Genomic DNA, 16,598 nt, shown 5'->3' on the forward strand with positions numbered 1-16,598 from the left:
AAAAAAATCTAAAAAGAGAATGTTCTTTAACAAATCTCCCTTTTATGCAGCATTTTAGAAGAAAGATGTTTGCATCTGTAAAAGGGATATTTATGTTATTAAGTCGGGGTGGCGGGATCACATAAGTGACGGGCAAAACTATGCAAACAGCCATTTAAAAGGTATTTATTTAGACACAAAAATAGACATCTAGGAAGATGTACACAGATAAAAAGAATTGTCCTAAAGACGAACTAAAAATAAGTTGTGAAACAGGATCTTGTGATAGAAAAATTCTAAGTTAATTTTTCAGAAGCAGAGACATCTGTAAGGAGTGAATTGTCACGTTATTAGCAAAATGATTGGTAGAAAGGATTTCTAGTTCTTTCAAACCATAGTGTCCTTACATTTTATACCATAAATGATAGATAACACGGCACATGTGAGAAAGCAATGTTGCTTTAAAAGGTGGTTCTCGAACCACCTGAGTCTGAATCACCACGTCCCCTAATTAAAAGTGAAGATGACATCAAGGTGATTCTTGCAGAATCTAAAGGTTTAAAAACACTGCTATAAGAAGTAGAAAACACAGGGGCAGCGTTGGGAGGGGGGGCAGGTCTTACGTACCACGGTGTTTTATATAATATTATCCACAGATATATTTTATGTTCATTTTCAATGTTAAAATTCAGGCATTTTGAAATGTGCTCGTATATAAAATTACAATTAGGTTTAGAATGTAGCAAAAGAAGTTTTCGAACCCCATGAATCTAGCCTGTGAAAGCAAAGAATATAAAACAAAGCCATGAAAAAGATGAGTGTCCTAATTTGATCAAAAATATAGTTTAATGGCCTCACCTACCACTGATCATAAAATGTGAGAGTTATGAATCAGAATCTAACAATAGCCTCATCAGGTCCCCGGAATTTATTGCAGTCATTGTTCTAAATCCACTGGGCAGAATTCAAAGAATAGGTTGCTTAAATCACACAAACAAAAATGATTTTCAAAATACATGATAAACATGCAATGTTTATCAAATGCTTAGAACAGGATACACGGGACTTTTGTAGACATGATGATCTGAAATATTTTGGGTGATTTTTCTCAACTTCGCATTATCCTCATATGGCGGCTACAGTGTATATGGTTTTCAAACTTAAAAAAAAATACGTTCTGACTGGAGAGCTCAAAACAACAGTAAACCTAATAACCAAAGAGCAAGGAAGAAGATCCAAGGGAAAAGATAAACAGGAGTGGAGTATATGACGGGGGGAGGAATCAAAACACATATATTTTCAGATACATGAGCATCCAATACATAGCAGACTATCACGAACACTACAGAGAATATGAAAAGTCGTTCTTTAATTTTGAAAAGAAAAAAATTGTTGACTCCACTGTTTATTGTAACTAACTAAATAATTACATGAGTGGATTAATAAAATGTGGTATATGTATACCATGGAGTACTATTCAGCTTTAAGAAACAATGGTGATATAGCACCTCTTGTATACTCCTGGATAGAGCTGGAACGCATTCTACTAAGTGAGGTATCCCAAGAATGGAAAGACAAGCACCACATGTACTCACCATCAAACTGGTATTAACTGATCAACACATAAGTGCACATATAAGAATAACATCTATTGGATGTTGGGCAGGGGGGAGGGGGAGGGGGGAGAAGGGAAGAGGGGACGGGTATATGCATACACAAAGAGTGCAATGCGCACCACCCGAAGGATGGACATATTTGAAACTCGGACTTGGGCGGGGGGCAACATACGTAACCTAAACATCTGTACCCCCATAATATGCTGAAATAAAAAAAAGTTAAAAAAAAATTATTCTTTTGCACAAAGCTAACAGATGAAAATTCATCTTTCTTTATATGCATAGAGGGGTGGTGCACCCTAAGACAGAGGTTCTGCTGATCAGCTCTTTCAAACCCTAATTCAAAAATTGCATTAAAGGTCAGAATATGTGCCCGAAAACAGGAGAAGAAAGACATCAAGTCACTTAGGGAGACCGCATGTGAACGTGACAACAGATTAAATAAATGCCAGATGCCATGATCATAGAAATACACGTAAACGTGTCTACCGTACACGCAGACTTTTATATCACATGTGTAACGGGTCACTAAGTCTTCAATACAACAAAGATCACCTGTAGAGAAAACTCCATTAATGCAACGTGATTCTAGGAACAGAAAAGAAAGAAATTATGTTTTATTTACTGTCTAGGGTGTTTAGACTGCATGTGGAGCTAAAACAATTTTGTCGGACCTGTAAACTGTTGGCAGGTTCAGCACACATAATAAATGGTATTTCTGTTCCTTCCATTTGTTAGAACATAAGGTCGCTTCAAAGAATAAAGGATCGTGTGTCCAATGTCAAGGGAAGTGATAAAATACACTTGGGGGAAGTCAAGTATTGTGTCTCTCTCTTACGGATTCATAAATTATATTAGCATTTTAAAGGTACAGAGAAATTGCGCAGTGATTTTCTCCAGCTTTATTTAACAAGGGGTTCCCAAACTGTGCCTGATCCCAGGGCCATTTTGGTCTGCGTACCACCCGTTATAACACAGGGCGGCGTGTTCTGCACAACACCTGAGCCGCGCTGATCCAGGCTGGTATCCTCATGCATGGAGAGGGGCGAGTAATCCCCCCAAAGGCACAAAACTAGGAAATGGCGCAGCCTGTCTGCACGCCCAGGTCTCTCGCATCTCTGCAAATCCTGCCCCACACCCCCACACCTCCTTCACAGGCTGAGATAACACTGCTCCTGCACCGTCAGCGTGCTTCGTTTCCCTAACTCGACCACAAGATCCACGCAGACAAATACTTGATCTCTCTTCCTCATTAGCATTACGGGTGGAATGTTTTGCTTCCCTCAAAATTCATGTGGAAGCCAGAACCTCCAGGTGATAGCATTGAGAGGCGGGGCCTTTGGGAAATACCTAGGGTTAGATGAGGTCCAGTGTGGGGACTTCCTGATGAAACCCGTGCCCTTCGAAAGGGAGGAGGAGACCAGAACTCTCTCCCTGCAGCATGTGCACCCCAGGAAAGGCCGCGTAAGGACGGGACACGATGAAAAGATGGTCGTCTGCAAGCCCGCGGGCCCCCGCCGGGAACTGAATCTGCCGGCACCTTGACCCTGGGCTTTCTGGCCTCTAGAACTGTGAAAGATAAACGTCTGTTGTCTAAGCCACCTGGTCTGTGGTATCTTGTTACAGCAGCCAGAGCTGAAAAAGACAATGAGTCCATACCATGCACCTAGCACATGTCCAGAACAAGACAATACACATTTGTTGAATCAACAAATTAAAAAAAAAAGAATAATAAATTTGGGCAAAATTATCCCAGCCATTATCTAAAAAATATGTTGTCAGCCAGATAATGTGTTCTCATATTTTTATTTATAAAGAACTAATGATATGCAATAGTGGCTCTTTAGTGATACCTATCTCTTTAAGAAATAACGATCGATAGATTAACGTGCCCAGAGACATATTGCTGAATGTATCCCTCGCTTGTAGTGAAAAATGAAACATCTTTGTTTATGCGGGTGTCTGGGTTATGTATTTATGGCAAAGTTGCTATATTTGTTTTATGAATGGGAATGATTACTCAAGATATAGCTGTGTAAGGGCTCTTTTCCACAGAGCTATTTATTACAAATTCTAGCAACTCATTCCACTTGAAAATTTACTGGATAGACATACGGTTCAGAAAACTTAACTATTAAATTTAGTTGGTATTTTAAAATGCCAAACATTGCACTTGAACTTAGCCTCAATTACACAGAAATAAATACAGTGGTGCATGCATTTATGGCAGTTTCCGGGGTTCCATTATATGTTTAAAACGATGACAACAACAGCAATTTCTTAAAGGCTTCTCAGATTGTTTGATTTGTAAATCAGATATATTAAAGGGAATAATTATTAAAATGTGGACATTTAATGCATGTGACTATATGTACACATTTCAATGCTCAACAAAACTTTTACATTTATTTGAATTTTATAAAAATAAACATATGTAAAATATTCAGATTTAATTGAAATTCTTAATACTCAATAGGCCAAATCATCAGTCCTCAACTGACTGAATCAGGAACTTCATTGAATTTTTTAAAAAGTAACATATATCCATAATTGCTATACATTTCTCTTTCTTAATGTTCTAAAACTGGATTTAGCAAATCATGTCCCAGGGGCCAAATTGAAATTTCTATTGTTTCTGTATTGTCTAGGACTGCTTTCACTTAGCTCACAAAGATACATATATTTACCCTCTTGCCTGTTATGGGAAAAAAAAAGCTGCTGACTCATGTTTTGTATACTATTTTGTATGATAATATTCTATTATATCCTCAAAATATAAAGCTAAACTCTTTCCTATAGACATATGATCATTATAAACATATATTTGTGGTATTTATTCTAGATATTTGAAGAAACATGAACACGTACATTCTTACATTTTAAAATATCCAAACTGTCAGAAGTCTATGCAAATGGACCATATCCATGTCAAAACAAAATGTGAAATAATGCAACACATTAGATTTTAATCTTACTTAAAATTTGATGAACATAATTTCAAAAAATCGACACTAATCACATCTCCAAAACAAAAAAATACAGCTGTGTGCAAACATTTAGGCCAAATATGTTCTTTGTTAAACAATTAAGAAATTGGCAGCACAAAATGAAGTAAAGGAATTTGTTTTTCAATTCTCTGTTCTTAGAATAATGTTAATTAATTTATCTAGCCATTCAACTATTTAATTTTAACTTTTTAAAAAGTATGACAAGGCTAGGGGTGACATCACGAAGATGGCAGCCTAAGAAGCCCCACACTCTGTGCCCCCATGAAGACGCCAACATAGCAACAGTAAACAAACCAATAGCCCTTGTGAAAAAAAAATCCAGAAATCAGTTGAGAGGTTCCTGCATTTCAGGCAAACACCATGCCACCCGCATTGAACCTGGTAGGAAAATTCTTGGCGCTCACTCACCAGAGCCCCTCGCCCAGGCACAGTGCAGCATGATTGGGAGAAAACTACCAACCCCCCCCGGGAAGGGAAAGAGAAGAGTGGAATGCATGTCCAACGTTCTGGCTTTTGGGGGGACTGCCCTAGGGACTGGGTTCTGTCTTGCCTGAATCAAAAGACTTACAGGAACAGGCACAAGGGTGGTGGCTGCTAAGAATAAAGGCCATAAATGTGGCTTGGTCACTCTCCAGAATCTGCAGTATCATGGACAGGCACAAAGGACAGCACCTGAATAAAAACCAGCAAACCTCTTCAACTAGGAGATTATTTGCAAAAGTACAGACAGGACAAGTACCAAGAAAAGGCTTGATAGCTCCCCATCATCTGTAGCTGGATGACTGGTTAAAGGCCTCCCAGTACAAACCAGAACCCAATTCTGGGACAACCGCTAATTTTTGAAAAGCCAAAGTCCCAACTACATTATTAATAACATGACATACAAAAAACAGGGAAACATAGCTCCATCAAAGGATCAAATTAAATACTCAGAAAGTCAACCTAAAAAAGAGATAAATGAATATCCAGAGAAAAATTCAAACTAACTGTCATAAAGATGATCAATGAATTATAAAAGCACAAAAATAAACTGAATGTAATCAGGGAAACAACGCATGAACAAAATGAGAATATCAACAAAGAGAAACTATAAAGAACCAAACAGAAATTCTGGAACTGAGAGATATAATAACTAAATTGAAAATGTCACCAAAGGGATGTAGCAGCAGACTTGACTAGGCGGAAAAAAAGAAACAAAAAATCAAAGGCAGGAATTTTTAAATCACTGAGGCAAAAAAAAAAAAAAAAGAAAAAAAGAATGAGGATAAGTAAAAAGAAACTAAGGAACTTATGGGACAAAATCATGCAGAACAATATGTGCAGGCAGGTGCAACAGCTCACACCTATAATCCTAGCACTCTGGGAGGCTGAAGTGGGAGGATCACTTGAGCTTAGGAGTTTGAGACCAACCTGAGCAAGAGTGAGGCCCCATCTCTACTAGAAGTAGAAAAAAATTAGCCAGGCATTGTAGTGCCTGTAGTCTCAGCAACTGGGGAGTCTGAGGTAGGAGAATCGCTTGAGTTTGAGGTTACAATGAGCTACAATAATACCACTGCACTCCAGCCCGAGCAACAGAGTGAGACTCTGTTTCAAAAAAAAAAAAAAAAAAAATGCATTTATGCATCATGTGCATCTATAGAAAATACAAAGTGGTTGATAAATATGTAAAGATCAAAAATTACTTACACACTAAAATAGTAATTATGTTAGTTTTTCTTTAAAATGGAATATCGCAAATAAGATATAATCATAGATCTGTCCTTGATCTCTTTAAAGCACCTCTGTATTGATATTTTCTTTGGACCACAACACTTGTTCCTAAGTCTTTCTGTGGCTGGCTACTGCGCATTTCCTTACCCTTGTTCAAGGAACACCTGCACTCTGAGCACCACTCCCGTCTCCCTGCACAGGACCTGCCGATTTACTTCAAGGTGCTTTTCACGACCTGTCGCCATCATGGAGATTTAGGTATTTTCTTTCCTATTTTGCCCCCACCACAAGAATGAGAATTTGACACAAGCAGATGCCACATCTATCTTGTTTCATCATCGTCTACAGAGCCAAGGGGACAGAAGGACACGTGAGAGTGGCGTGCATGACTGGCGATGAATGCAGGGTACCTGCATCTCACGTAAGGGCAACGGGGGTTAGAGGAGACCACAGCCACTCCCAGAGCTGGTGGAAGGAAGGCACGGTGCACCCTCTGTGAAAGTCGTCACAAACGGAAAACAATCACAATCAGTAGCCTCACATGGGACACAGAGGCAGATGCACCAAATGACAACCACTAATTTCCAATAAAAGTCTTTTTCACGTAAGCGACATTCTGAGACGTGAGTAGCAGCAGAATTTATTTTACGATTGAGGATTCTTTCAAGCAACGACCAGGTCAGCTTGTAAGTACATGAGCTTACTGCTAGGACTCACCTCTTAAATAATTGTGGAAATAGTAGCTGACTGTCCACAAGACGTGATTTTAGGATAAGGACCCAGTTCCATAGAATCCACCCTTGCCCCTGCCCTCCTCAAATCCACTAAAACCTGAAAGTCCAAAGACTAGCACAGTACCTACGACAGTCTGGCAAACTGTGGAGTTAAGAAAACGTCTCAGGAGGTTTTTTGAAATGAAAATATTTAAAGAAAATCTTATGAATTGATTAATATAGAAATAAATGTAATATGGAAATAAATCTCTGTGAACACACCCAGAAGTATGTTAAGGTTCTACGTTGTCCAACCTCTCATTTGTTGCAATGTTACTCACGCCCACCGAAATTCAAACTGACAAACCTTATTGGTATCACTAATGCAATATTAAAGAGTCATTAAAACATGCATTAATAATTTGCATATTAAGGATTATTGTAATTATACAGGGCTAATCCAAGTTGTTAATATTCAATTATGATGACATCCTGCTAAAAATGTTTAGTACTTTCTGTTTCAAAAGACGTAGGGCCTTTTCCTGAATTTTAATCCTCACTTAGATGCTTTCTTAGACTGCCTGTTTTGAGACAAATACACAAAGGAAATGAAATGCAACTCGTGTTTAATCACTGAAAATAAGCCTGGAGGAGAGCGTTTCAGAAGCACACCCATAATAACATGACTTCACAGTGCTAATATTCTGTTGACCGATTTAATCACCCACTTAGACACCTGCCGAAACTAAGTCAGTTAATTATATCATGTTCCCAACATTTGTATCAGAAACTAAGAGATGACTGTCACGTAAAGATCACGTCTGCATTTTCTAGAAAATATTTTTTGAAGACTATTCAAGACTATGAAGAGTACATTTTAGAATACAGAGCAACAAGAGTTTATCTCAATTAATTACTATATTCCCTTTTTAAAAAAGAGAATTATGTAAATAAATCCTATTTCCTCTTTTGCTTTCACTTCCAGAAAATTCAAAGCTAAATTTAAGGCTTAGTAATAGCAATGCTCTTCTTAGGTGGCTAATACATTGTACCTTTCTTTTTAGTTCAGTTGCCTTTAAAATTTTTTTCTTTTAAATAAATTCCTCATTGTACACACATTTTTTTTTTATTTTAAGTTGCATCAAACACTTGAAAAGAAATTATCGTTTTTTTAATCTAGACATCCTTATTTTTTATGCATTCGACTATGTATTTTTTGAGTGAGGTCTTATCCATTCATGACACATTGTTTTCACTATACACTTAATATCAATCATATAAATATATATGTGAAGGACTTAATTATAATAAGCATTGAACTTGGTATACTTGAAATGGTACTATGCTATATCACAGCATGTACACTGCACAGAAGCATGTCTATCTTACTTGCCTTCAGGGCAAGTGTCATATCTTACGGAGTCTAGAGATATTTTGTTAACTCCACTGGGTTTCCCAGTAGTGAATGTGGATTGGAAAAATTCTTAAGCAAGGGGGTGAAACAAAAAGTTTCCATAAATAGAATTACCTGGGCATTGGCTTGACTCAGTGGCATTACACTAGCACGGAAGAGGCTAGAATAATTGTAGCAGCCTATGGCTTGAGGTTGAATACACTGATTTGCTTTATGATATTAATTTTGGATAGATGCCATTAGGTGGGGTGTAAAAGGGTTCACTGAAGACCCAGAACTTAAATATCTTCTGATTTAGCAAGACAAATGCCTATAAGCTCAATCATAATAATAGTTAAATTTAATAAAGTCTAAAAATGAAAAATATGACTATTAAACAAGCATTGTTATATGTAAAAATCAGAACAATTGGTTTCTGTCACACACTATCTCTAAACAGGAAGCAGTTCTCAATTAGATGAGATCATGCTGCTAATAATTTATCTGTATTATAAATGTATAATAAATTTAATTCTGTCATTTGTGAATATCTCTCAATTTTTTTCAGTTATGATGAGAACTATGTCACTAATTTAAAGTTATGTTTGAGATAAATACTCAGAAAATTTCTTAATTTGATGCTTAAAAATGAGCATTTGAGAAAAGCTTCTCTATGGTTAACCTAAAACGTATTTTAGTATTCATATAGCCATTGTTGAACTAGAGCAATTTTAAAACCTCTAAAGCCCCTAAAATCCCTCGAGTAATTTTAAAGCCCACTAAAGAAATGTTAAAACCCCTGAATTTTAAAATCCTTGAACTAGAACAATGTAAAAATCACATCCACTCGGGATACAGAAATCTGCAAAATAAAACATCACTTCCACTTTAACAACGAGAAAACGCTGAACTGTAAAATCGTAACTTCTCTTGAACCCACCAGGGAGCTGAGCTTGCGATGCCCAGGTGACCCCAGTGCTAAAGGACAAGGCTGTTCAAGGAGAGACTGGTAGGGGCTGGTCGTGTGGCCGAGCTCAGGTGAGAGCGACCAGGTCAGAACAAACCGGCTCCGTCCGAGCAAACGGCCACAGGGACCCGGACAGACGGGAGTGTGTCCTTCCACCCACAGGCCCTCAGCAGGTGACCAGGAGAAATGTTGGGGAGCCTGGGGAGAGCCCCCCACCCCCAGTGCAAGGGGTCTGGGAAAAGAAGGACACGAAACCGCACACGCCCATCTCTGAACCTTCACTCTCAGGTCACACAGGCCTTAAACCACCGCGGGAGGAGCAGCACACCCCGCCACCTCTGGACAAGGCAAAGACGCAGTGCAGCTTGGAGAAGAAAAGCATCTTCCAAATCTGGGGACAGGGCAGGAGGGCGGCAGGAGCTTAGGACCCTTTGCCAATTCCAAGACAGAGGTCTCCTAGCACTGGGCACAGGCAGGAAATTCCCTCCCAAGGCCAACCACAGGCAGAATTTCACGCCCTTGGTAGGGGTGATGTAGAGATGCTGAGAAACCCCACCCCAGACCGCAGTCTGCCACGGGGCAGCAGTGTGGACAGAGACCGGCTGCTTTGGAAAGGGGCCGGGACAGCTGAAAGCTGAAGGTGGGGCTCTAACCTGAGCCCTCGCCAAGCACACGGCAGTGGCCGCTCAGCGCGGGAGGAGTTGGAAGCCTGGGATGTGACATCCTGCCAGACCCTGCCCTTCCTGCCAGAGCCACCGAAGTCAGCGCCGAGTTCAGAAACGGCTACTGCCATCTCGCTGCCTGGCAGCGAGCTCCGTGCCGCGCACGTTCCGGTTAGAATTTGTAATTTCCAGCATAAACCAATATGATCGCTGTTTGCATATCTGTAATCTGAGGTTTCTGAACCTTTGTTTTGCTTTGGTTTGGTTTGGTTCCTTTTGGCAGAAAAGAGCCCAGAGCAAGAATGTCACTTGTGTTCATTCTCAAATGTCTAATCAAATTAAATAATGTGAAACAAGAATACATGGCTGTAGAATATACTAAACATTCAAAGATACTTATTTTTCAAGCTTTTACCTGGATTATGTACGACCACAGAGTATCTAGATCATACGTATTAAACTGGACCTTCCTGGAATCGCTTTTGTTACTGTTAATCGTTTACGACCCACTCTTTCAAATAAAAGTGTTTGGCTTTTGTTCGAGAAATCCCTACTGGCATCCATTTGGAATAACGTCCTGTTCTAAGGAAGAGGGCCCAGCCTTCGTTTCCGTGTGAGGAATCTGGAACTCCCCGGGTGGAAGCTGGTGTGGACACGCCACAACCGCTCGGGTTTTCGAGCCAAACTTGATCTCCAACGTGGACTCACAGGCTCCTCGATTGTCTACCATTATTCAACTACTGCTGACCCTTTTTTTAATTGATACATATTAGATGTACATATTTTGGGCGTATATGTGACAATTTGATACATTCATATAATCAAATCAAGTCATATTTATCACCTTAGATATTTATTTTTTACTTCTACCAGAGACATTCAAATTATTCTTTTATGGCTATGTTTAAATGTACAATTGATCTGTATTAACTATAGTCACTATACCGACCTATGGAACACCAGGCCTTAGCTCTTCTATCTAAGGGTATATCTGTGCCCGTTACTCCGCCTCTCTTCAACCCCTGTCCTGTTCCCAGCCTCTGGTGACCTCCCATCTACCCTCTATCTTCATGAGATCCACTTTTTTAGCTCCCGCATCTGAGTGAGAATATGCATTATCTGTCTTTCTGTGCCTGGCTTACCTCCCTTAACATAATGAGCTCTGGTCCATTCATGTTGTTGCAAAGGACAGGATGTCATTCTTTTTCACAGCTGAGTAGTATTCCATTGTGTGTATATACCACATTTTCTTTAGACATACATCCACTGGACACTTTCCTCAAAAATCTAAAATGGAACTGATATATCCAACAGTTCCACTACTGGGTAGTATATCCGAAAATGAAGGGAATCAATATATGGAAGAGAGATCTGCACTCCCATGTAGCCGAAATATGGAATCAACCTACTGGTGACTCCTGGCGTCACCTCCTGTGAAGCGGGGCCGTCTGTGCCCCACCACTCTGACAGGCGGTGGGGACGCTCACACAGGTGTTAGAACACTGGGTTCATGGTTAGACACATCCGTGTGCCTCTGAGCTGTGTTAGGAATTAGCTGCACGCCTCAGACCTGGGCAGGCTCAAAATGTTCCTGTTCTGTTTCTTCACCTTGAAAATCTGAGCATACCTCAATTATATGGTGTTGTTTTGAGGACAGATAAGTAAAGAGTCACCACATGTTTAGAGCAAGACCTGGTATAGTGTAAGTGCCTCTTTGCTGTTTCATCTTTATTTTGTGGAAATATATTTTAGCAAAACAATCCGAATTTAGGTATTTGCAGATTGGCAGTACATATTTTAAGGTAGATGCAAAAGCTACGTCCAATAGGTTAAAAATATTAGAAATTCTTTTGGCAATATACATCAGTAGACCTTATAGCATTTGATGCTGATCTTAGTAAGGTTAATTCTATTAATCCTTTCTGTAATTTAGATTTTAAACTCTGGCATGAAGAGTTAGCACAGAGAAATGATTTCCTCTTACTTCGCAAATGGTGTTAGCATCAAAAAAACAACCACTCAAAAATAATAAGTGGAAATGAATATTATGTTTGGCCAAATAAAAAATAAATACATTAAAGTAATTATGCAAGGGCTTAGATTCTCGAAGAAGGTTTGTTTCAATGAGAAATATGTGAATCTCCCTCTTTTAATGAATTATGTTGACTAGGAATAGTAGCCCGTCTGAGTGCAAGGGTCACTGTGTACAATAATAATCATAGACTAATTATTTTGCTAGCATCTCTTTCCTTGAAAGGTGAATGAAAAGCCAGAAGCTACAAGACCGGTTTGAGAGGGTAAGGACATTCATCAAATCTAACCGACACCGCTAAGAACCATTAGTGAACTTATTAACACTATTGTAAATAAGGTTTATATTTTCCTATCTACAGATGCTCACAAACTGTATCAAAGAAGATTTTTCCCGGTCTTACCTCACATAAATAATGTCCACAGTATAACTTCACACGGTCACCAAAGCAGTCCTTTTCATATAAATTGGAATAAACATGCACACAAACGCCGGTAATGAGTAGGGAAATTTAACCAGAATGGGAAACAGCCCTGCGGTTTGTATCTGGTTCCGAATATTCATCATCATCTGGAAATCTGGCCTTTCAAAGGCATTCACACGTTTACATCCCAGCAAACTGTTTATCTCAGTTCGAAAGATCACTTATTAAAGCTTATCTGTGTATTTGCTTATTTGCAACTCCTTATTAAAGGAGATGCATATCAACGTTAAGCATTTTTAGTGCTTGAAAACATGTCCTAAAATAAACCTTACTCTCACTGGGAATTCTTATTTCACTGTTACAAGGTTTACCTGCATAATCAAACGCCAAAAAGGATTTGTGAATTTGATCTTTGTCATCCATTCATCAGGCTATTAACTCAGCCTCACAGCCATTTTTAAAAGGTTAGCGTCTCCTGGGCGATGCCTCCTTCCAATTAAAATGAATAATACACAGATGCAGGCACCGGAGTGACTGCTCTTTGCTAGTTCTTATTTTAACAGCCTTTGAGACTAAAACAGAAAAGCCTCATCGCCATAATCCATTTGGAAGTTATGATTTCCTAGGTTGTTTGACGCTAATATGAATATTTTTCATCACTTGCAAGAAAACCAGTCATATTACAAATGGGTAGTTTTTGTGCTTTTTAATACAAACAACCTGAAATGGTAGCAGTTGTTTTATCTAATTATTCCAGATACTAGACTTCTACACTTCTTTCATAATAGATATTTCATAGGGCTACAGTTTATAGGACCCGATTTCACGCAGATCTTAGACATAGTTTTAGAACAATAATATTTTACTATTTAATAAAATCATGCATTTATCTTTCCTTTAAGAAAATGTCTCAATATAACAATGAAAGCCAGGTGCAGAAATAGTTGACCTTACTTTTGTATTCCAGGTGAAACCCAGCGGCCGCCACGCTGATATCGGACTGGAAGCGCAAGTAGAGCTGGTTGGAGGTGCTGTTCAGCAGCGCCGGCACCGTGGTGCCTGCAAGAAATAGTGTGGATGGAACGTCAACGCCGCAAACCACTCACTTTGCTAAATATTAAATATATGGGGATATTTATTTAGGCTTACCAACTCCTATAGATGGTCTGATGACCACGTACTTAATCTGAGTATTGATTTTGAGCATGGCATAGTCAGCTGTTCTATTTTTCTAGATGCAATAAAACATACACGTCATTTGCTCTGATCTCCTCAAGTAAACGTGACATCCGCCTTGCATACTGTCTATGGTACAAAAACTCTGATATTTTGCCAAGCGTGTGGCTTTGGCATTGACATAACAATGCAATCTTCTACTTTAAATTTTATTTGACGTGAACCAAGAAGGGACGCAAATTCACCACCCAAGTCTTAGGAGAGACGGGGTAGGTGCCGATGCGATGTGGGACTCACGAGACGTTGTCTTGATGATGCATGTATCCCCTTTGCGTTCCCTAAGCAGCTCCTACTGAATACTGCTCCCGCTAGATCTGCGAATGATTTCAACTAAACGTGTGTGAAAAGGAAAATACGCGTTTATTTTTATAACGCTGCTTCCTTTGCTTAAAATGTTCCAGCCTGCATCGGAGGAACGAACACATCAGAAAAGTGAATGCGGACGCCAAGGACGAGGGCAACAGACAAGCTGTGACCCTGGCGGGTGCTGAGAAAGAGAAGTGTGTTCTTCATTCACAAGTGCAAGACACTGTGGTGGGACACCTCAAAATATGGAAAAATAACAGACGAGTTTAAATAACTTTTTCCTAAAGTGAATATGCTCAGTACTCCACTGGATTGAAGTGGTTCTCTAAATAAGTCTGTGCATACCAGACACTGAGAAACATCCATCGTGTAAAACTCTCCACGGCGCAGGCAAATTACTAGCGTGAGCCAAGCTGAAGATAGCGCTAGTGTGTGAAGAGAGAAATGGTATTTTAACAGAGCCAGGGAATGAGTTGATAATTACTATCGGTAGATGAATACTATTGAAAAGATAAGATCCTGTCATCATCCGTCACTCTCTGCTTAAATGATTCCAGTATCCTCCAAAACTGATGGTGCCGGGTGAGGACTGTGGCCGTCTCTGTACAGGTGACATGTGCAAACCTGAACTCCGGTTCTGTCCCCGCAGCACCTGATGGGCCTCCCTGTTTCCTGTCTTCAGCAACAGCACCATCAACGGCCTCGCACGCCCTCTGCCGGGGCTTCCTCCCTCTTTGACTCCAAGCAGTCATCAGGCCCTAACTAGCCTAAGTCTTTTCCCAAACCGGTTTCCCTCACTTCCTCTCACCGTCTCGCAGCCATCGGCCCAGGACAACCCAGCAGTGCCCCGTTACCAGGATTAGTGCAATAATCTACCTCGTTTCCTGAATCTGCTCTTGCCCTAATCCAATTCACTATTCGGCAGTCGGGAAGCTCTTTCAAATAACTATTTATGAGCATGTCATGTTAAAATTCTCACAGATTCCTGATCATCTTAGGACCAAATTTCGGCCTCCTTGATTTGGCCTTAAGACCCTGTGTGATCTGACTGCATTTCTAGTTTCGTTTCATTACTTTGTTTTCATAATTTATTTTTCTTGTTTCATGGTGCTCCCCTAATCACAGGCCTGGTCTATTTTGCCTTCCTCATTCCTACTCGTTCAAACATCTCTACTCATTTCCCAAACTAAGCCACTCACTTATTCATTTAACAAACGTGTTTATCAGCTAGATAGAACCCATTAACCACCTCTCCAAACATACCAATTATTTTCAGACTTGATACAAAGTAGAACTTTCCATGATTAGGAAAGAGCCTCAAAGACTCAAACTTCATTAAGTCCTAAGAACAACAAGCTACCAACCTTGCCACTCAAAATACGGAGCTGCTGCAGGTGTGATTACTCTTCTGCTTGGCTATCATCACCTTCGTCTCCTGCCTGTACTAACGAAACAGCCATCAGCTGATCTGCAAAGCTGTGCCTGGCCTTCTCCACATGCATTCGTTCTGCACACAAAATACTCTTTTCACAAATGGAGAATGCTTGCAAATTTTATTTCTAGATATGGGTGTAAGAAACACCTTTTAATAAAATTCTAAATCAACTTCATTTTGCTTTGAGGACTCATCCTGTGGCGTGGGGAGAATTTAATCCGCATCATTACCAGGAATCCCTTCTCTCCTCAGACGGCCAACAGTCCTGAACTTTGGGGTCCTCAGCTCTTTGCTTCACATACGCCCACTCCCCAAGCTCACGCAGACCCTTGAATTTGAGTGGTTCCAAGGCTTTGTGCGCACCTCTGACAGCACGCTCTTTGACAACTCCTGGGGTCAAATCTAACCTTTCAAAGTGCATCCAGCTACCATTTCCTTTCTGAGGTCCTGCCGCTTCCTGTGGTGCTGAAAGGAATTCGATTATACCCGAATTTCCTGTAGGAAGCCCAGGCCCGGGAAGCTCCCTGACCTTCCTTCTTGTCAGTCACTCCAGTCCCTCTACTGTGAAGCCTTCACTGCCACCCTCTCTGCTTTCAAAAGCTGAGCCTTTTGAAAGACCAAAGCAAGGAGGGAGTTTAACCCTGGGGTACAGACACCTGCTGCTTTTAGACCCAAGGTATGGACACCTAGCTCTGCCCTGGAATGAGGCTGGAAAAAATACCAGTGGAATGAGGTGAAATAAGATCTCAGCAAAACGGTTTGTCACAAATGCAAAGGAGTTTTTGTTGGTTCCGTTCTGAAGACACATTAAGGACTTCTCATTGGCCCTGGATTAGCAAACGGAATCTTTCATTGGGTCTACACAGGTTCACCCATAATTTGCACATGTGCCCTAACCAGTAACGTTGGTATCTTTGGCCAATCTGTATCCAAAGTGTTACTGGAACATGTTGAAAGGAGGACAGTAAGAAAAGGAGAGAACTCCACACCCACTCCTTACTGACAGGACGAGTGCATGTGTGCGTGTGCATGTGCGTGTGCATGTGTACGGCCTTTTGGAAGGTGGATTCCCTGCCTGGCGCCTGTGTTTCATTCCATTTTCCCTGGCTGCCAAGGG

At 40.2% G+C, this 16,598-nt stretch overlaps 1 protein-coding gene across 1 annotated transcript in view; it reads right to left on the reverse strand.

Moving 5' to 3' along the window:
* The window catches only part of CSMD1 (CUB and Sushi multiple domains 1), a 1,519,798-nt gene that overhangs the window by 134,831 nt on the left and 1,368,369 nt on the right, over nt 1-16,598 (reverse strand). The window contains 1 exon segment of the mRNA XM_012645868.1: nt 13,459-13,563. Coding sequence (XP_012501322.1) covers nt 13,459-13,563 — 105 coding nt within the window.

Source organism: Propithecus coquereli, unplaced genomic scaffold (assembly GCF_000956105.1).
Source record: "Propithecus coquereli isolate 6110/MARCELLA unplaced genomic scaffold, Pcoq_1.0 Scaffold238, whole genome shotgun sequence".
NCBI lineage: Eukaryota > Metazoa > Chordata > Mammalia > Primates > Indriidae > Propithecus > Propithecus coquereli.